Below are 22,919 nucleotides of genomic sequence, written 5' to 3'. Positions count from 1 at the left end.
TGCGCAAAATAGTCAGCCTGTGGGCTGAATTAGCACGCATTAGCCTGCAAGTGTGCATGCCAGGGCCAAACCCTGATTGGTTACTTGTATAGCAGGCAATTAGCCTGCAAGTGTGAATGCCAGGGCCAAGCCCTGATTGGTTACTTGTATAGCAGGCAATTAGCCTGCAAGTGTGCATATCCAGGGGCAAGCCCTGATTGGTCCATCTGTGTACTTGAGGCAGTGAGGTCTGCAGCCTCACTGCCGGTTATAGCTTCTGTTACCAATCTGCTTACCTGCTCTGCTCCTTGTTCCTGTCCTTTGGATATTCTGTTGGATTGCCCGTGTATGACCCTTGCCTGGATTTGGACCCTGCCTGTGTTTCTTGTGAATCCGACCTCTGGCGTGTTTACCGACCTTCCGGTTTGCTCGTGACCCTTGACCTCGGCTTGTTTATTGGATTCCCTGTCTGCTGCCGGCCCTCGACCCTTGCCTGGACTTCACTACGCTTTCCTGGGTTCTCCCTAGCCGGTACGCACTTCACGACCCTCTGCTAGTCTGCGGCCAAGTCTGTCCCCACCACTAGGGGCTCCAGTGAAAACCTGACTGGCAGAGCAGACTCCGGGTTGTGCTGTACAGGCTAGAGGGGTTCCTAACAGATCTCTAGTGATGTAAAATCACAATTCTGAAACTGACTGATTGTGATTGCCTAGTGGGTAAAATAAGGCTGGGTACAATCTACAGTGTTTTCAGCTGATGATCAGGCCAATCAAACAATAAACAACAGTTTGGCCGGATATCGCATTAGTGTGTACGCTCCAACATTCAATGATTGTCGTTCCAAAGCACATCATATTGTTTGATTTGATTTTTAAACTGGACTAAAAATCTCATCAAACGATGGAACAATGTCGCTCCAATCCTGCAGTGTCCACAGATCTTTATGGAGTGTGCAGAGTCATGATCTTTTCAGCCGATGGTTATGACAGATGAAGGGCATAGATCTGAAGGTAAGTCGTGTACAACGTGTATAGTGTGTACACATGAATTGGCATGCTGATAGGGACTTTTTTTTTGTTTCAGTCGTTGGTAAAATCGTTAAGGATATCGCATTGGGAGAAATTTTGTATAGTGTGTACCCAGCCTAAATTCAAAGTGCTGAAAAAATAATTCACAGAGGTTTAGGGCTTCTTTAAGAGTTAGACACGGTCATTTCTGTGTCCTAAGTATACATATTTGCATACTGTACATGTGAACCAAAGTTTGTCCATGTCTAGATGTATGCATATTTTAGACTTTCAGCCCTTTACATCCAAAGAGGAAGAATGAGGATGGGTAAGTATAAAATGAGTAGAGTAAGGGTGTTCTCACTCCCCTGGAGATGCGTCCTAAAGGGACTTGGGGCTAGATTTACTAAGGTGCGGGTTTGAAAAAGTGGGGATGTTGCCTATAGCAACCAATCAGATTCTAGCTGTTATTTTGTAGAAGGTACTAAATAAATGAAAGCTAGAATCTGATTGGTTGCTATAGGCAACATCCCCACTTTTTCAAACCCGCAGCTTAGTAAATCTAGCCCTTGGACCTTTCCCCATATATGCTTTTTAGGAGGCATATCTATTGCAGGCATTGGGGCCTGGTGTAAAGATACGTGATAATGATGACATAAGTGGAATTATTAGAAGATTATTAGAAGATTCTAAATTAGAATTATTAGAAGATTCTAAATGGCTGCTTGCCATTCATTAGTGTAGCAGCTATATCATATCAAGTCGAGGACATCTATTCAGATTACTTATTTTACATTTTCATTTGGATTACTGCAGGAAAGTAGATTCCCATTTGACCTATAAAACAGTAAATGAAAGTTAGGGGGGGTTGGGGGGTATTTGTATTTAATTCCATATATGGAAAATAGTACTTTCACATTTATTCCTATTATCTCTTGTGTAAAGGACATTTAATTACATTATACTTTGTATGAATAGGGTAATATGACTTTCCTATTTATCACACTGTCAAGCTGCCTCTCCCTTTCGTGGTGCATATATGCTTTTGTATGCCTGACCAAGAAACACTGGTGTGTTCTGAGATATGTGTGACTCAACATACACAAATAAGAACAAAAGTTTTGTGACACAAATTTTACATATACATTAGGTGAACCAAATGCGTAAACTCTGTGAACATTAGAAGCATATCACAATAATCACCCACTTATATAATTTAATATCTGTATCTAAGCCAATAATAAGCAAGTGGGGATTACAACCAGCAAAGGGGATGATTATAGTTAAAAGAAAACCATGGATCCCAATTCTGTGAGAAAGCTTGCTTTGTGTTGGTGTCAGGTACGACATAAATGTTATTATTATTATTTTTACTTTGAATTACATAGGATCATGCTGGTGAACAACTGTAAAAATATAGGCTAACAAACAATTTTAGTAAGTAAGGCAATTTGCCCCTAATAACAGGTTCCTATGGGACAAGGGAGAGTTCCTATTATAATGAATGTGACCATATTTATAGCCCTATTGCAATTGTTGTGAATTTTACACAGCATATACATCAAAGCTTATCTGAATCAGTCTAACTGAGGTTGGCGATACATTCTACCCAGTGATTTCACAACTAAATACCAAAAATGTAACATCTTCAGGGTTTATTCAGTTCTGCTAAGTCTTAGTAAACTTTAGAGAGTTTTAAACTAGTCCCAAAGGGAAAACTATGTCTAGAGCCAGGGGAAAAATTCCCCATACATAATACCATTTTATTAATCCATCTCATTAGTGTCTTCTCTTGACAAATTAGTTATATACAACCTTTTAATGTCAGGGTTCCAAATAAGTTAACATTGGAAACACAGAGATAGCTACCAACAAGGAATACATTGCAGTCCTTTTCACCAAAGACTATGGGCCTGATTCATGTTCAGATGTAAGTCCGTTTGTTTGCCCTATTTTATGTTGAATAGCTTTGCGCATGTTCCGAAATGGACCTTATGCCAATGAACGCAATTGCATATAATTCATGTCGCAACGCAAATGACACAACTACATATGATTTGAAAGGCAGAAATGTACAGTAAGGGTGACGCAGATGCAGACGATTCAAGTCCGATTTAAGTCCTGTGTTTCTCATAAGTAAACTTGTTTCAGCTGCATCATTTGCACCAACTACAGGGCAGTTGAAAGTGCCCACTGATAGTGATGACCGTCACAGCATAGTCTTTGTTTGGAAAAGTACATGTATGTATGCCACTAGCAAGCACCGAACATGTGTACAGTGTCGGACTGGGGCATGAAGGGCCCACCGGGGGACTGCAACGCTAGGGGCCCACCAAAGGGGGTGTGACCAGCCATTATGGAGGCGAGACCAGACGCTAGAGGGGAAGGGGTCAGCCCACGAAGGACAGCTAGCACCATAGTGTAGTATATAAAGAATGCAGTGTGTATATAAAGAGTACACAGTCTTGACCTGTCCCTTAGATTGGACAGAACAGTCACCAAAAATCGGGATTGTCCCACTAGAATCAGAACATTTGACAGACTGTCCTACCTGTTCTTCTCACTTTCACCACCTGTGGCTGCTGGTTTCTTTAGTTGCAGCTTCTCTGGATCCTCGGATGTTGGGAGGAAACAAAATGGGTACATTTAGAAAATTCCAACCAGCCCATAGACCTCATGCGCCTCAAACTCAGCCCCACATTCAATTACTAGCCCCCAAAGCACCCCATCTTAAATTAATAGTCCCAAATACAGAATTAAATTGCCCCGCTATCACCCCACAAACAAAATAGCACCCAATAGTTAGCCACCACCTACCATGCACATTACATTGCCACAAGCCTGCTGTGCCATCACACACACATTACTGTGCCCCTTCATCACCATGCTGTGCCCCCTTATGATCAGACTGCACCCTCCATGTTGCTTTTGCTTCCCTCTTCTCCTGGCCCCCCTTTATCACACTGTGCCATGCGGCTTTTGCCCATCTTCAGCCTGCACCATACTGCTTTGGCCTCCCATCACACTCTGCCATGCTGCTTTGGCCCCCCTTCACACTGTGCCATGCTGGCTTTGCCCCTCCTCCCCCTTCACACTGTGACATACTGGCTTTGCCCCCCATTCCACACTGTTACATGCTGGCTTTGGCCCCCCCTCCACACTGTGACATGCTGGCTTTGCCCCCCCCTTCCACACTGTGACATGCTGGCTTTGGCCCCCCTCCACACTGTGACATGCTGGCTTTGGCCCCCCCCTCCACACTGTGACATGCTGGCTTTGGCCCCCCTCCACACTGTGACATGCTGGCTTTGGCCCCTGCTCCACACTGTGACATGCTGGCTTTGCCCCCCCCTTCCCCAGACACACACACTGTGACATGCTGGCTTTGGCCCCCCCTCCACAATGTGAAATGCTGGCCTCATGCCTCATCGATCTCAAGTTAAAATGACTAACCCGTGCAAAGTTCCTGCTTCATGCTCCTCTGGACGGCTGGATATCCGGAACTTCTCCTCCTCCATGGGCGTCTCTTCTATTCCCCTGCTCAAACTGAAAAAACACACTACCGTGCAGGTGCAGAGAGGCTCTCTGCACCTGCGCGGTAGTGTGTTTGTTAAACTGCCGCCGCAGACGTCCCGGACCTGGGCCCTTCATTGTCATGCTCCCTGCAAGCTCCGCCCCAATGCCGGAGGGGGCGGGGCTTAATCGCGGCCAGGCCTACGGGTTTATAGCCCGGCTGGCCGACAGGCCAGTCCGAGGCTGCATGTGTATGAAACCAAGATAGACCGTGAAAACATATTGTATACTGTACGCATTAAGAACATCATGATTTATGTATTTAATGTAAACAAAATATTTTTTTTTACCAACCACATTTAATGATAATACTGTTTAGGGTTGCTCCTTTATTTTATAATATATATTTTTTTGATTATATGACCTTATATTGAATATATGCTTATTACACATATATACACCCAGATCCAAATCTAAATGCATCTTGAGAGCCATATCCTATGACCTTTTTATTTGAATGTCATGGAAATTGATAGGAATTTACATCTCTTGGATTAAACCTAAGAACAACCTACTCATAGAAAGCATGTTTGACACATGCAATAACATATCTTTATTTTTTTTAAATAAGCTGCATATGATGTGTCTAGAGCTCTCATTTCTTAATGCATTGAAATGGATACCTATTTTAATATTTTTGATCAGTCTATGACAATTTGAAATGGTTTTACTAATGTATTCCTAATGTATTCCAATCAGTCTGTCACTTTTAATTTATTTGTGAAATGAAACATTCTAAGGTAACGAGTGTCAGACAAAATAAAATCTATATCTGCCTGTCCATCTGCTTATCTGTCCATCTATCTATCTATCTATCTATCCATCTACAAAATTTGCATGATGTGTAGTCTATTTATACTCACAGTTGTATCCCACTGAAGAAGGATCCAAAAAGTCCAATCATCCCAAGTAGTTCAATACGGCTGAGATTTCTAACAATATACTCCTGGCACACACTAGAAATCCCATATAGAGTGGCACCTCCGAGAACCAACACATCCCCAATTAGTTTACTACCTCCTAGGTACAAATCTGCAGACAAAATAGAAGATAGAATGTTAGAAAACAAAACGTGTCCAAGATATCAAATATCTGATTATTTCACCTACAGATATAAAGTTTTTCAATGAACCAATGTAACTTCCTGAATGATGGCCGGAGTGTGCTGCATTGGAGCTGCCCACTCACATAAAGTGTGGCCGGCCTGTATAGATTTTATTCACTGACGGCAACTAACATCAGGTGCTCATTTTGTTTTAATAATATACATGCAAAGCCCCATTGTTTCAATGTAATTCCTTATTGTGCAGTTTTATAAATGTGATACATTACTATATATATATATATATATATATATATATATATATACACACACACACACAAACATACACCTCTGATTTCAGTTTCACCTTTCAAACTTAATCTAAGTAATAAAATTCACAAAACAAAAGGAGCTCTTACATGTAAATATAAATGACTGAGATGACCTTGATGGCCTCTTTAACATAATCAATTATTTAGAATTGAACGGTCTAAAAAGTGGTGTATTTGATACATTAGCCTCTGAAATGTTTTGACATGTATGCCTTTACTACAGTCTACTGAGATTATAGTCCTTTGTCAAATTCAACATTTGTTATGGAATGTTGGGAGAATACAAATAAGTGCCTGGCCAGTTATGTTCCTCTCCTTTCTGTGTCTGTTCATCTTCTTTTCTTATTTACCTACATGACATGTAGAATAGTGCTGCACATAGTCTATGATCAGATATTGATCATTTGTGGGTGTGAAAGCAAAATACCCTTGGGGAAGCATAGTGGCACAGTGGTTAGCATTTCTGCTTGACAGCATGGAGTTATGAGTTCAATTCCCAACCAGGATCTTATTTGTATAGCGTCTGTATGTTCTCCCAGTGTTTGTGTGGGTTTTCTCTGTCTGCTTCATTTTCCTCCCACACTCCAAAAAGCATACTGGTAGGTTAATTGGCTGCTAACACAATTAACTCTAGTGTGTGTGTCTGTGTATTAGGGAATTTACACTGTAAGCTCCATTAGAGCTGGGACTGATGTGAATGGTAATTATTCTATAGTGGTGCTATATAAATAAATGTTAAATAAAATACCTGGGCATCTTACTTCCACATCACTACTGAAGAAATCATATTTGTAAAGCTTTGTATCTTACTTTCCAGAATTGTGCAAACCTCCATGGTGTGTCCTGCGGTACACTAAAATCTCTAGTGAAGTAATTCTCTATTTCATGATTCAACTCACATTATCTTGTGATGTTTTGCTCATGACATCAGACAAATGATGAATTGCTACTCAGTTGCCTTGTAAATCTAACTAGTGCTGCTACACTAGTTATTATTAATATTATCTTTAATTTATAAGGCGCCACAAAGGGTCCGCAGCACCATACATGACATACAAAAAACAGTGAGCCATGACACAACACGATACAGAAAGAACAAAAAATGAACAAAAATATATACACAGACACAGGTAACATGGTAATGCAAATCAAATTATTACTGGGACAATGAGTGAAAATGATGCTAGAAATCAACGAGAAGTAGGCCAAAGCTTAAGAAAATAGGGTTAGGGAAACAGGCTAAGAGATACAGAGGGTGATGGAATAGTAAAAGGAGCACACAAGTAAAGAGAGCCCTGCTCCTGAGAGCTTACATCCTAAAGGAAAGGGGGAGACACAAATAGGGTGGTACTAACTGGGGGAGAGCGTTAGGAGGAGGACTGATAGACTTGAATACAGAATTGAGTCTTAAGGGCACGCTTGAAACCTTTGAGAGTAGATGCTAACCTGATGGAACGTGGAAGATCGTTCCACAGCTGGAGAGCAGCCTGGGAAAAGTCCTGGAGACGGGAGTGAGAAGAGGTGATCAATGAAGCAGTGAAGTGGCGGTCAGAGGCTGAGCAGAGAGGGCGGCTAGGAGTGTAGGTAGAGATGAGATTGGAGATATAGGGAGGGGAGGATTGATTAAGAGTTTTAAAGGTGAGGGTGAGAAGTTTAAATTTAATTCTGTAGGCCATGGGGAGCCAATGTAGTGACTGTTGGAAAGAGATAGCAGAGATAGAACGGCGGGAGAGAATAATGAGGCCGGCAGCAGTATTGAGGATAGACTTAAGAGGATCAAGGCGAGAATCAGGTAGGCCAAGGAGAAGGAGGTTAAAGTAGTCAAGGAGAGAGATTAGAAGCGAGTGATGAAGGTTATCGTAGCTTCCGTGGTGAGAAAGGGGTGAATTTTGGATATATTAGGAAGGTGGAAGTAGCAGGATTTTGAGAGGGACAGAATGTGAGGCTTGAAGGAGAGGGAGGAATCAAGGATGATCCTAAGGCATCGGACATGAGGGACATTAACGAGGGTAGTGTTATTAACAGAAATAGAAAGGGGGGAGGTGGGAGAGTCCTGTAAGGGCGGAGACAATAAGTTCAGTCTTGGAAATATTGAATTAAGGAAGCTTTGGGACATCCAAGATGAGATGGCTGAGAGACAGCAGGAGACACGAGACAGAAGGGAAGGGGAGAGGTCAGGGGATGAAAGATAGATTTGGGAATCATCAGCATAGAGGTGGTACTGGAGGCCAAAGGAGCAGATGAGGACACCTAGGGAGGAGGTGTAGAGGGAGAAAATTAGGGGGCCAAGAACGGAACCTTGAGGAACGCCAACAGGTAAGGGAAGAGGGGGGGATGTGGAGTCATGTGTAGAGACTGAGAAGGAGCGGTTGGTGAGGTAAGAAGAAAACCAGGAGAGGACAGTGTTACAGAGGCCTAGAGAATTGAGAGTTTGCAAAAGGAGTGTGTGGTCAACAGTATTGAAGGCAGCAGAGAGGTCAAGAAGGATAAGAAGGGAGTAGTGTCTTTTGGATTTAGCGAGGAGGTCATTAGTGTCCTTAGTGAGGGCAGTTTCAGTAAAGTGGAGGGGGTGAAAACCAGACTGGAGCGGGTCAAGGAGTGAGTGAGAAGAGAGAAAGTAGGTGAGACGGTTGTAGACAACTCGTTTAAGGAGTTTGGAGGCAAAAAGAAGAAGCAAAATAGGGCGGTAATCAGAGAGGCGCGATCAAGGGACGGTTTCTTGAGTATGGAGGAGACAAGAGCATGTTTAAATGAGGAGGGAAAGATTCCAGAGGAGAGGGATAGATTGAGGAGGTGGACAAGGTGGAAACAGGCTTCAAGAGAGAGGGAGCGGAGGAGGTGGGAGGGAATTCGGTCCTGTGGGCAAGTGGAGGGAGGTGAGGAAGAGAGAAGGGTATGGACTTCATCAGCAGATACCGGAGTGAAGGAAGGGAAGGAGGGTGAGCTAGCAAGAGGGGGGAAGGAGATAGCAGTAGCAGAGGAGGGTGGGAAGGGGGACAGAGTGGGCAGGGAGGGAGGAGAGTGTGGGGTAAGAAGGTACTGCTAGGTTATGACGTATAGACTCAATCTTGGAGGTGTAGTGGGTAGCAAATTCAACAGCAGAGAGCGTGGGGGGGAGTGGAAGAGGGGGAGAGGAGGGAGTTGAAGGTAGCAAAAAGCAGACGGGGGTTGGAGAATTGGGAAGAAATGAGAGCTTATACAATGTAATTAAATAGCGCACCAAGAATACGACTTACCTGCTTTTTGCTGCCTTCCCATAAGTACATCAGCTCCTGCCATGCAACCAATACCTACGATACAGGCCACAGCACCAATGAAGTGTAAAACCTTATATCGTACCAGCAAGAAAAACCAGGACAGTAATATCACCACAGGGATGACAAAACAATTTAGTAGCTGTAACAAAAAAAAAAGAGGTTGATTAACATGTTTTCCAATGAAATGACACTTAAGAAATTAGAACAGAAATACAATAATCTATTACCAAAAGCAGAAAATTTGCACATGGTACAAATGAAGCACCAAATCCATCCACACAAAAATGACATGACTTGATATATAGTACATGGGTGTTAGCCAAGGTAACACAGAATCTGTGTGGTCCCACATTCATTTCATGGTCAACTTCAGGACTGCCCAGCTGCCGTTCTATCATAGAAGTCAGCCCTGAGACATCACTGAAGGGTCAGCAATAGTCTTACTCACGTCATGAGCAAAGCTACATACTATATTGGTTCAAACTGAAACATTAGGAATTGTGATGTATTGCTGGCATGTCAGCTTCATAACATGAACTATCATACAAATTATAGTATCATGAGTAGAGATCAGTAAAAGCCATGAGGGGTCGTTAAGTTTATTTAAAAAATATGAAAAATATGAATGTGTGTTTGTTTTTATCTTTTTTTTGGTATAATAGGGATGGTTCTTAGTGACTAGGACTAGTGGTCATGTAATGTAGTGCACACAAATTAGAATTTAAGTACAGTTATCTACAGTATCGATAGATCTGATTAATGGTTTTAACACATCACTTTAATTTTTATAAACTTTCTCAAGTAAATATTTTTTATATTATGGTTGACTTATTTGCCTTGCATCATAAACTGAAAAACACCTTTTAATATTGCCACATACTGTATCTACCATCTGTTAGCAAATATCCTCTGAGAGTTAAGAGTAATTTAATCTATCTTTGTCTAATGCATCTTGTGAAACCATTTCTATACTGGCTCTGCAAGATGAACAAGCAGCCTCTACATATCAGAATAGTAAGTAACTATACTTATACTATATTGGTGGGTTACACTTGCTGGACAAGAATATTATAGTAATGCTGTTCCCTAGTTTATCTTCAAAACCAGTTGAATCTAATATACAAAACACATAATACTAAGGAATTGGGGGCCCTAGAGAAAGATTATCTTAAAATCTTGCAAATATAAGGGGTGCTAAATGTTGCTCAAAGTAGTTCTAAACAAAAAAAAAACATATTTTCTATGTTTATAGTACAAATATGTTCACATTTTGTTCAACAATTTATATTATGCTCTTAGAGTGTATATAAGCAAAACAGTACCCAGTTATTAAAGATAAAAGACTCAGTGTACTACCTTATATTATATTGTGTTATTGTAATTTAATACTCTTTAATTCTTAATTTTATTTTGAAATGGACAGTTATTTACATTTGACAATTGTGATGAATGAAACTGATTTACAGGTTTATTCATACTTTTGAAAGACATTACAAACTCCATCTAGTATGCTAGCCAAATATATTGATATTAACACATCTGGATATATTTTCCTTCTCATTTGTTGGCTAATGTTAATCTGCTGCTTGCAATCCATAAACCTGAATACATAAATATTTATTCAGCTAGAGGAGATATAAAATGAAACATGAAAAATGAATACAGTCAGTTCAATCTCAATTGTTAGTGCATTTTAGATAAGCAATTAAAGCCTTTGCTATCTGATGTTTTTAGCCAGCTGCACTGCTGCCAGATTTGTGGTTTACCAAAATTCCCTTCAAATTGCTGGATTCTAAGTTGCTTTCATGAGATGAACACAAAATACCACCACAGCAGGCTCTAATCCTCTCGCCCAGGTCAGAAATTATGTCTCATCTGCAATTGCTTTAAATTGAATATTATATAGATATTTCATGGTAAATAAACTAGATTAATGTCAACATTTTGAACTTGAGTCAACACAGTCATTTGCAATCAATGGCTAATTCCCTAAGGCACTATAGAAGAAAATATTCAAACTGGGCAAAAGATATTCGTGGTCTAACGCATAGACCAGTAATGGGTTCTGTCTTTTTCAATATATTTATTAATAGCCTTGTAGAAGGCCTAGATATTGAAATATTCATATTTTCTGATGACAATAAGCCCTGAAACCGAGGTATCCAAACTCAGTCCTCAAGGGCTACCAACAGCTCATGTTTTCAGGATTTCTGTCTGTAGATACAGGTAGGATAATTACTGACCCAGCCAAATAGATTACCTCACCTGTGCATGATTAAAGACATTCTAAAAACATGAACTGTTGGTAGCCCTTGAGGACTGAGTTTGGACACCTCTGCACTAAAAGGTAGGATAGAGAGTAGGATATTAACTTGTTACCTAAATATTTAGACAAAATGTCAGATTAAATTCAGTCTGGATAAATATAGGCTTATGCACCTAAGCTGTGGTAATAACTACGCTACTTACACATTCAATGGAATATAAACAAGGAATACTGAGATTGAGAAGGATTTAGGAATACAAAACCAGGGAGCAGCTACAATGGTAAATTTAATCCTCGGACTCAAAAAAAGAGAGATGAATGCTCATCATGCAAATATAGTATTATCATTGTATAAGTCAGTTGTTACGCCACAACTTAAATTAGAGGAAAGTTGTGGCCACCTAACTGTAAGAAGGACACAGGAGAACTTGAGAAGGTTCAGATGCAGGTGACCTCATTAATAAAGGAAATAGGAGGATTAAATTATAATGAAAAGTCAGAAGAATTTACTTTGCTCACTTTGAAAAAAGACGCTTTAAAGGCGACCTAATTAATATGTGTAAAAATATTCAAGGTCAATACCAAAATTTGTCTAACAAACTTTTTGTTCCAAGGGCCATACCAAGAAGACAAAGGGTCAACAGTTACAGATGAAAGAAAAAAGATTTCACTATGAGCATAGGAAGCGGTTCTTTAATGTGCGAGTAATTAAACTGTGGAATTCCTTACCACAGTCTGGTGATGGCCTATTCTTGAATGTAATTTAAAAATGGATTGCGTGTCTTTGTTACAATAGATGGTATTTGTAGCTATACTTAGAATAGGAGTATATGGGGGTAATTGGTCCAGGAAGAACATTTTTCTCCCCGTCTCCTCTGGATCAACACAATTAGACTTTATTAAAGATTGATCCTGATTGACCTGTGTTAAATATGCAGCTTGTCCAACAGTAGGATACAATTTCCTTGTTATGTGGAAATACTACTTTAAACCCAAGGGAGTTCTTGTTAGCTTATGCAACTGCCAGAGAGCCCAGAAGCATGGAGGTTTTGGGCCCCCAAAAAAAGTTCAACAAATTTATTGATTAAAGCGAGTTCATGCACAAATAAAATAAATAATCATACTTGCCTACTCTCCCGGAATATCCCCTACGGGCCTCAAATTTTGTGCACCCCCCTCCCGTGATTCACCAAGCCCCGGCCGGTATTACTGTGATACGCGTGAAAGCAGGCAGCCTTTCCGTTGCATGCAAAAAAATGCATTTGACCCCTTGATGGACAAACTAGTTTGTCCAGCTGCAAATTTACACCCTTTAACTGATTTACTATAAATGGTGCCCTTTATTCCACTACAGGCTCTTTAGTAAGATGATGTGTCCCAAAACCCCTGAGCAGTGACAGCAACACTCACAGTAACTTGCACAAGATTTCAACCTCTTAAAAAATCAACAATTACAAATGACACTTGCACAGATTATTGCAGACAGCATTTGTATTGTGAATCAGTGGGCTCTTAAAGTAAATGTTCAAACTCATAATTCTGCAGTCTGCAGATTTAAAAACAAAAATAAACAACAAATGTAATACATACAAACCTGTTGATGTTTTATGGGGTTGAATACTTTTGAAAGCCACTGTATATCATACTGAATACAGGTGGGGTGGCAGTGTGGATTTGTATGTGTTTTATCTATTTTGTGTTGTTTTCCAATTTTTGAAATGGAAAGCCAAGTTTATTTCTTAACCAGAATGGAGTGCATAGCTTCCAAAAAAAGATAGCTATACAATTAATGTATAAAAGAATCTTACAAAATAAATGTGTAAAAATGTAATATAAAATTAAAATAAATAAATAATAAACGAGAGACAAAAACATTATTACTGTTAGTATCAGTATAACATAAACATGTTCACCTACCAGAGACGATAGCAAAAGCAAAATACGGCACAAATCACTGTGGCCTTCGTCATGACCAGGCACAGCAAATCGTTTACCACAATTTAATAAATTGGTAGAGTTTACCACAATTTAATAAATTGCAATACATATTATATTGGCATCCCACCTCTTAATTAAATGACAGCTAAAAAGTCAATATAAAAAACATTAATATTATGTTATTTTGTAAGAAATGTTTAGACTTTTCTGCAACTATTTAATTGGTGAAAAGTTACATAATACTAAGTCTGTTGGCAACAGCTTTTTCATGGAATGTTCTTGTAGGTTGACTGTATAATTAATTCATCATGACACTGTTTCTATGGCAACAAGCCGAATTAATGAGGGGGAAAGGCGTAATTTTTACCTGTTTTGTGTGAAACTTCTGAGTCTAGTTAATAGATGTAACAAAGTAGATCCATTGTCAGGAAGCATCAAATAAAAATCCAAACCTACTGCTCTGACATCAAAAGCTTCTTAATAAGTCCAGAGCTGTTCTCTAGTGACAGGTGCTAAAAGTAGAGAACATGCCACAGGTAATTGGAGTGATGATATACTGTACATTCAGAGCTCCTACTGCGCTAAGGGCTGGAGCAGTATCATAGAGCGCCAGCTTTATTACCTATTATATATATATATATTACTCTTTCCTCTTTAGATCTGCCAATCAAACAACTGAACACCCAAAGAACATATTGCCAACTATCCGTTTGCAAGTCTTACTATCAAAATACATAAAAATAAACATATTCATTTCTATCCTGGTGTGATTTACATATGTGAAAAATGTCTGTTTTAGTTGCCCAAAGTTCTGCTCCTTACCTCCAACAATTACATTTTCAGAATTGGGACAGCACCATGCCCCCTCCAAAAGGGGCCAGATAGACAGTCCTCAACACCCTCCCCTCCTCTGGAGACACCTCGCAATAGCTGCCACTACCTGTTCACCAGGGCCATATTAACAACATTATGGGCCCCCGGGCAAAGCAGTGCACCGGGGCCCCTAGATATAGATATAGATAGATAGATGTATACAGATACAGATATAGATATAGATATATAGAGATAGAGATAGAAAGATGTACTTGCTCAGTGACCATTGTAGGTTTTTTTTGCAGGTTTTTTTCTTTTGCAGGATTATTTATTCTCATTAAGAGCCCTACCTATGGGGTCCCCTTGCCCGTGGGGCCCCCGGGCAGCTGCCCATCGTGCCCAATGGAAAAGATGGCCCTGCTGTTCACCACCAATGGGACACACCTCTCAACATACACGTCTTGGCTGCTGAGATGGTGGGACAGTCCCTCCAAAATTGGGGACTTATACAAGTCTAAGACACAGTGAAACACCAAGGAGTGGGAGAGATATACTGCACAATGGATGCACACAATCATAAATTACTTGTCAATCCCCTCACATATTCCTCTGTGTTACCCCAATCCAGCTATCATTCCTCACTACCATCTCCCCTTCACACACTCATCCTTATTCCGAGTGAATTAGGTCAAAATGAATCAAGCCAGCACCACTTCTTAACTTGTAGTAGGCTCTCACCATTATTTTTGGTTAATCAGATTCCAAACTAGTTGTTCAGATTTGACATTCTCATTTGGCTTCAGAAGAAACAGAAGGAAACTATAATAAAGATGCACTTTATTCTATTTTTATTGTGTCACTTTGCATAGAGGATTTATGACTCCAAAGCTACACAGTGTGCTTTGTGTGGCATTTAATATTTCTAAACAACAGTTGCATATCTGAAGAAAAGAGGAACCCTAGCAGTTATAATTAAGGAACGGTAAGTAAATGAAGTAAGAGAGAATTAACTGGGATGTGAACTGCTAATTGTACTACAGAGCCCATAGGCAGATATGTTGTCTACGTTGACAGGTCTTCCTATCCCTGTACTATATTCCCCTATACAATGTTGTGTGTTTGCACCACTCCTGGCATTTAGAGGAAGAGATTGAACATCATGGGCCTGATTCATTTAGGGAATGTAAATGCAGATATGTGCCGCATTTCACGTAAAATCGCTCTGCACATGCTCAGAACCGGAGCATACGCCAGTGAACACAGCAACATCCAGTAAATCTTTGAGCACAAAAGGACCATTACTACAGCCTATGATTCCAAGGGTGTAACTGGGAGGGGACTGGGCATGTGCACATAGTCAATGTACAGGAAAGGCGTGCCAATGCAAGCTTTGGGCATCTCAAAGCTACATGTGTTATTGTCATATCATTTGCATTCTAGAACATGTTTTTGCAATCAGAAGCAGCAGTAAAAAAAATAGACATTCATAATATCCTACTAATGTATTTTATGGGGGGGAAAGCAAAAAAAACACCTTTTCATTTTTTAAAAAATATTTTATCATTAATGACTATATTATTAACAGGTGACATTAATTTTATTTTTTTCTGTGCATTCTTTTGGTACTTTATATTGTACATATGTATTGGACGGACCCTGCAGTGTATTGTCTGTAAGAGCAGAGCGCACCTAGACCCGCATTTAACTTTAGAAGCATCTTCAGATCCGCCCCTAGTAGAATATGGAAGTGCATATGCCCGATTTACAAGCATTTTATAAAAAAATGCAATTTACGCTCACTTTGCGTGCCTTAATGAATCAGGCCCCATGTATTTAAAGTTATTCAGCAAAATTCTCAGAGCACCAGTCTGGAGATGGTGATAACATTACAATAAGCCACACTGTCAATGTTTCTACAACACATCATTTCATCATTATGCAAAGCACAGTACACTAATAAAGCACAGTCACTTTATTTTCCATTACAAAGGAAATGCCATGTGTAAAAGTCTCAACATTTATTAATTACATACACATGATTTTCTGGTCTTGTCTTCCTTCTTTGGTTCTCTGTGCTCTATGAATAATCTTTTTTTTTTTTACGATTTTGCAATCTGGTTTGCCATACTTGCTGGAAAACTCTCAAACCAATTGAGTCTAGTGAAATGATCTGAATTTGGGTTTGAGCACAATTCAACTCAAGAACCTCTCAACAGAACTCAATAATAGGAGGTTGAACTATGATCCTTAAAATACTCATACCATATAAACCATTTAAGCAACGGGGAGGAAGCCCCTGTAGACTGTTTAAAGCCTATGGTTTCCATATCGTAACTGGAATTAGAGGTGATTTTTTTGAGCTATTGCAGCTGGAGAAGGAGAAATATTATTTTTGGAAACCTGTGAAATTAAATGAAAGATTTCAGCCCACAGTGATTGAAGTTTTGAGCATGACCAAAAGATATGCATAAGTGTACAAATTTCACCACAATTCCTCCAACAATATTTGGATTCTGATGGTCAGATGTTATGAAGCTTATCTGGGGTAAGATATAACGTGTGAACAATTTTAGTCAACATTTCCCAATGATTAATACACTTCGACATTTTATATATGTTTAGGAAGACTTTCTCCCAAACGTCATAATGAAATAGTAAAATCTAGGTCAAATTCCCAGGTAGTTTGAATCGGTAAAGCACGATTGTCAGTAGGAGTTAAGAGTAGCCGGTACCATGAGACAATACCACCTGCATGGGATGTAGGAGAGAGGAACAGCTGGATACAGGAAGGGGGGGGGGGTTTGTCGGCCTCATCATCTCTAAGTGCGAGGGGTGCGTTTATATCCAGTGCCTAACTTGGAGGGATTTATAAAAGTCGTGTACAGGGATACTATACTTGGCTTGTAATTGAGAAAAGTGGGGAAGAGACCCTCCTTCCAGAAGATCCTGCACTCGCCTAGCTCCTTGCCTATACCAAAAGTCAAGCCAGAGGTCCAGAATTAGTTGTGACAGTGCTATAGTGGGGAGACTAGAGGAAGGAAGATGATAATCTTGGAAAAGGGACATCATCTTGTCCCAGGCGGCGAGAGAATCTCTGACGCTTCTTAGTGTAGGCGCTGGATAGATCTGCTAGGTTTATCTAACCACAGAAGATCTACTAATGGGAATGGAGAGAAACTATGTTGTTCAATATCTACCCAAGGATTTTTTAGTGAGGAGGAAGCGTGCCAATCTCTAAGCTGATCCAAAATAGCAACCTGTTGATAAGTTTCCAATTTAGGAGCGGCTCAGCGACCTTTGTTTTGGATCTAAACATTCGCTCTCTAGAGAGCCTAGACTTACCGTTGTTCCAGATGAAATTAAATGCAATGGTATAATTTTTTTTAAGGAGGAACATATAAAGGGAATAGAGCGAAACAAATACAGGATCTTCGGAAGCAAAATCATCTTTTTACCTTTCTATTTTGATTTAATCGTTTTATTATAAATGTGCATTTGTAAGGCAGTGACATTTTGAATGAGCAGCTCTTATAAGTGGGGCAGCATAAGGAAGACAGTGAATTTATTGAGAAAAATTCTGCTTATTGAAGCTTAATATCTAAGTGAAGTTATTCTTCCAAGTATTTGACTGATTTATATATTGTAGAATGAACTATTAAAAGTTTGACACAGGAATGCTTAACTTAAGTCAATATTCAAATATGTCTGCCTTTTTCAAACCAATCAATTCAGCATTATTTAAGCAGGTACCAGTCATTTAGCTTAAATGAATTAATAATTAATAGATAAGCAAATGATGGAGGTGCACATTGACACACAAAAAAACTTAGCTATTGAGAGTTTTACATTGACAGAAAATTATATTATATTCCTAATACTATCATCATAAAATGGTGCTATTTCTCTATTTTAGAGGTTACTCTAGGTAAGTCTAGGTCAGCACAACCTAATCATTGGCTTGGTGGATTCATGCAAAGCTATTGATGTAATAGAAAGCTAAATAAAATACTATATTACTTGTATCTGTCAGGCGCCGTCCCCGTGCCGCGTCTCCTGTGCAGGGAAGGGCGCCTGCTTCCGCTGACAAGAGTCTGGTTGCTAGGCAACCAGACGCACTTCCGGCCTCCCGGCGGTGGCGCGTACCTGACCCGGCTTCATTATTTGTCCTCGTTTACGGATTTTCCTTTTGGCACCGCTTGCTTGCACGGCTTGACTCGGACGGTAAAGTCGACACAAGAAAAGTGAAGTTTACACATTGTTTCATCATTTAATTATAGTATGTGACTGTTAAATTTAATTCTATAAACAGTTGTGAAAGATATTCTTATCTTTGTCGCCCTCTGACATCACTGATCATCAAGGAATATCTCAAGAAAGTAAGTAAGACATACCTCATCCAAGCCAAAGAGTGACAACAATAATATATTTTACATTAGTTATATGTTGTGTTTGAACAATACCAACAACTTCTTTTTTCATATATCATTTCCACTTTCAAAAGTACCTATAGCAGATATTGAATGTATCCCAATATACCCAGCAGAATCCCTATAACACATCTAGCATTGAAAAGAATGAACAAATGTTAGATATTTGGTATTCGGTTTTAGAAGGACTCAGGAAATTATCTCCTAATATTATTATTATTACCATTAATTTATAGAGCGCCACTAATTCCGCAGCGCTGTACAGAGAACTCACTCATATCAGTCCTTACCCCATTGGAGCTTACAATCTAAATTCTCTAACACACACACACACAGACTAGGGTCAATTTGTTAGCAGCCAAATAACCTACCAGTATGTTTTTGGAGTGTGGGAGGAAACCGGAGCACCTGGAGGAAACCCACGCAAACACGGGGAGAACATATAAAAGCCTCACAGATAAGGCCATAGTCGGGAATTGAACTCATTTTGTGAGGCAAAAATGCTAACCACTTAGCCACTGTGCTGCTCTAAGATGTCATGATTCTTTAAACAGGTACCATACTATTAGTAACAAAAGACATGTGAGGTAGACAGTCCCAAGTATAAGGGTTAAGAAATAAAATTAGAAACATTTTTTCATAGTTCATATAGTTCTGTTGACCATGACTCCCCTAGAACGATATATTTGGTGGTTTGGTTCCATAAAGATCATATCCATTGCTACATTTTTATCACTATACATCTATATGCATAATGTGGGTTGACACAGAGTAAATAAGTATATTTGATAGACCACAATGCGGCTCATATAGAGTTGGATATTATGTTCTTCATGTAAGATACACATTTCCACACTGCACATGCACCAAAAATATTGGTGACAGAATTTAAATCATTAGAGCTGCTGTTATATTATGTGAATTTGCTGCCATCATCTATATGCAGTACTTAATTGACATTTCCATTTGGACTACTGCAGGAAAGAAGATTTCAATTTGATTTCTAAAAGCAGAAAACAAAAAATGTTTGTATTTTATTTAATTTACTAGGTATTTGTATTTAATTACATTTTATATTGAAAATGCGACTTTCGCATTTATTAATAACTGTCCAGACACATTATCTATTTTGTATAAAATACATCATTACATTACATTATTATTTTTAGTATTTCACGCTACTGCTGTCAAGTCACATGTCTACGCTATTGTGGGGAGTAAGAATAAACACTTATACATCTGACATACAGTATGTCTGGCGCAAACGCACCAGTTTTACAGCTGAATGCATCTCGTATGTAGGATCAGGGAGCTAATGCATCCCCCTCTAAATGATCTCCATTGTGTCAAAAGCTGGATCATAGGAGGGAATTCAATCAGCTGCGACGTGTCTCCGGAACGTCCAGGAAACCCTTCGCAATGGAGATTTGATGGAAATCTTCGGTCAATCTTCCTCACACACCATAGAGGTGCGAGAAAAATGAGCAGAGATTTCTACCATAATTTCTGGTAATATGCGTGGCACAATGTCAACGCGCCACATTGCTGGCAATTGAATTCCCCCTATAGAGTAAAATTAAGAACTTTGGTAGCACATGCGCTTGTCTGTTGCCCAGGCTTTAATCATTTCCCATGTTTATTTTCTCTTTTTAGTTTGTAGAGTATTTGTATTTAGCTCTGAGTGTTGTTTTGCATTTTGTATACAGCATGTATAAGGTATTTATCAAATTCTTATAAAAGTTTGAGTTTTTATTTCTACAGCTTTGGCGTTTCCATTAGACAATATCTAAAATTATGACGGCAAAGCCTTGAATCTCTGTGTAAAAGAAGGGCATCATCCCATGGCCTCACCTCCAGCCCTTATGCCAACTTGGTCCCCCTAATCCTGAATCTAGGTTGCCTCATGAAGTGGGAACTAGACTTAGCCAAACACTTGGGGAATTGGAGTGGTTAGACATCTGAATTAATTTAGTTTCTAGCTCAAATTGCTTTAAAACTAAAGAAACACATATAAATTATTCTATCAATGTGATTATGTTCCTACTAGACTTCATAAAATTATCCACTCCGTCCACATCTAATACATGCTGGAGATCCTGCTCTTTCTTACACATCTGGATGTTAATATCTAAACTGAAAGGCTTTTGGCTTGTAATCGCAAGTAGATGTCCACACTTTCCCCTAAAAACATATTGCTCCCTCTACCGATCACCACTGCTACCCATCCTCAAAATAAACTGATAAGGCACATCCTCCTAGCCACTACTTGTCAGCTGGCAGCTGACTGTAAATCACCCACTCCACAAGCCTACCAAGAACTGCTAAATAGAAATTGGCAATCCTATCGCAAGGAATATATGACAAGTATCATCATAAACTCATCAAGTTTAGGAATCATGGGCCATACACTGCAGCATTCATTTACCTGTTTAGTAAATTAACTGCAAGCACAGGTCCCAAGCTTAAGCAACCACTTAAAGCATCGATCAATGTCTCCTCATTAAGGAACCACAGTCAGTGGGTTAGTTATGTTGCGACACCTAATTTCCTTTAATTTTTATTTTGTGATAATAGCGTCCAAAATCAGTCCTCATAAAGCATTTCAGTTTTGCATGTTATTGCACATTTTTCTTAATAAAGAACGTTAATAAAAAGTGTATATATATATATATATATATATATATATATATATATATATATATATATATATATATTTATATATATATATATATATATATATATATATATATATATAGTAACAAAGGGAGGAATTTATCTGACAATATGCAAAGAAAACATACAAGCAGAGTAAGACATGGGGGAGGAGTATCATGTATAAACGTTTGTGCCATTTGTTCAAGGAGACCAACGCTGGGAAAGCTGGCTCGTCCTGAGAGAGAGCTGGTCTATGTATAGCTAGCATTTAGGGTCTCCATGATTGCTGTGCAAGTATACGGTGTCAAAACATTTATCATCTTTACAATAAAACTACATAAGAAGGAAGAAGTTGTTTGCGTGTGCTTCTGCAGTAGCGGGCTCTTGCCACAAGTGGTGTCAGAGTGGGATTCTCCGGGAAGCAAGTTTCCGCTACCCAACCCACGCAGATGTCAACATGGAGGATGTACTGAGAACCCTCGTGAATGTGGCAGCTGCGCAGCAAGAACAGCAAGCTCAGATGCTACGAGTCGCCGAGGCACAGGTGGAAAACACAAGGCTCTTAAGAGAAGAGTTAAGCCAGGTGAGGCATGACAGAAATGAACCACCTGGTCCTGTTCTCCAGAAAATGTCACCGGTTGATGACGTAGAAGCATATCTGGTGTCCTTTGAGAGACTTGCAAAAAGGGCAAAATGGCCTCCTAAAGATTGGGCTGAGAGACTGGCGCCATATCTGACTAGGGAAGCTCAGCGAGCTTATATGGATCTAGATGAGGAATGGGCCTCTGATTATTTGTGCCTAAAGTCTGAGATATTGGCTCGCATTGGAGTTTCCGGGCCAGGCCGAGCCGAGCGCTATCACCAATGGCGCTATGACAAAGTAAAACCGGGCAGAGCGCAAGTGGCTGAGCTTTCTAAAATTTTAAAGAAATGGCTGCAGCCTGAGGAGAATTCGACTTCTCGGATTATTGAAGTTCTGGCGATAGATCACTGCATCCGGGGGCTGAACCGCGATTTGCAAAGGTGGGTTCTGCAATCAGACCCACAAACTTATGAAGAGCTTGCCACCGTGGTAGAAAGGTTTTGTGCGCTACCGCAAATGACTAAAGAACCTGCATTTGTGCCAAAGCCGCTGCCACGCCAAAAACCAGGTTTGACAATCCTTGCTACAGGGCCCAATGGAAAAACTGCTACGGACAGAGGGCCAGGTGCAAAGCTGTCTAATCTTAAGTGTTTTGAATGTGGTGAGCCAGGCCACTTTAAGGCAGAGTGTCCTAAACTACAGAAACCCATGGACTGTTCCGTGGCACATATTGGGCCTTCTTTTCCAAGCTGTTTTACCATGAGTCGCACATCAGGAAGTCCTTGTTTGTTCCGGGTGACTGTGCTAATCAACCAAAACCTTGTTCTGGCCTTGGTTGACTCGGGGAGTGAACTTTCATTGGTTTCCAGCTCTGCCTTACCCGAAACCATAACTTCTCGGTTGCCCAAGGTGAACGTTCTTTGCGTACATGGCACGACAGAGGAGTATGAAAGAACAATACTACCAGTCACACTGAAAGACAAAACTGTTATGGTGGTAGCTGTCATAGCACCTAAACTCCCATATCCACTCATTTTGGGGTGAGAC

The 22,919-nt window shown here is 39.8% G+C and overlaps 1 protein-coding gene across 1 annotated transcript in view; it reads right to left on the bottom strand.

Moving 5' to 3' along the window:
* SLC35F1 (solute carrier family 35 member F1) overlaps nt 1-22,919 on the bottom strand; it is a 287,258-nt gene that overhangs the window by 32,413 nt on the left and 231,926 nt on the right. Inside the window, exons 4-5 of the mRNA XM_075202978.1 lie at nt 9,170-9,329; nt 5,423-5,591 (exon numbers count right to left, since the gene is read on the bottom strand). Coding sequence (XP_075059079.1) covers nt 5,423-5,591; nt 9,170-9,329 — 329 coding nt within the window. The remainder of the gene's footprint in view (nt 1-5,422; nt 5,592-9,169; nt 9,330-22,919) is intronic.

The sequence above is a fragment of the Mixophyes fleayi genome, chromosome 3 (assembly GCF_038048845.1).
Source record: "Mixophyes fleayi isolate aMixFle1 chromosome 3, aMixFle1.hap1, whole genome shotgun sequence".
NCBI lineage: Eukaryota > Metazoa > Chordata > Amphibia > Anura > Limnodynastidae > Mixophyes > Mixophyes fleayi.
This window is presented reverse-complemented; position numbering and strand designations above follow the sequence as displayed.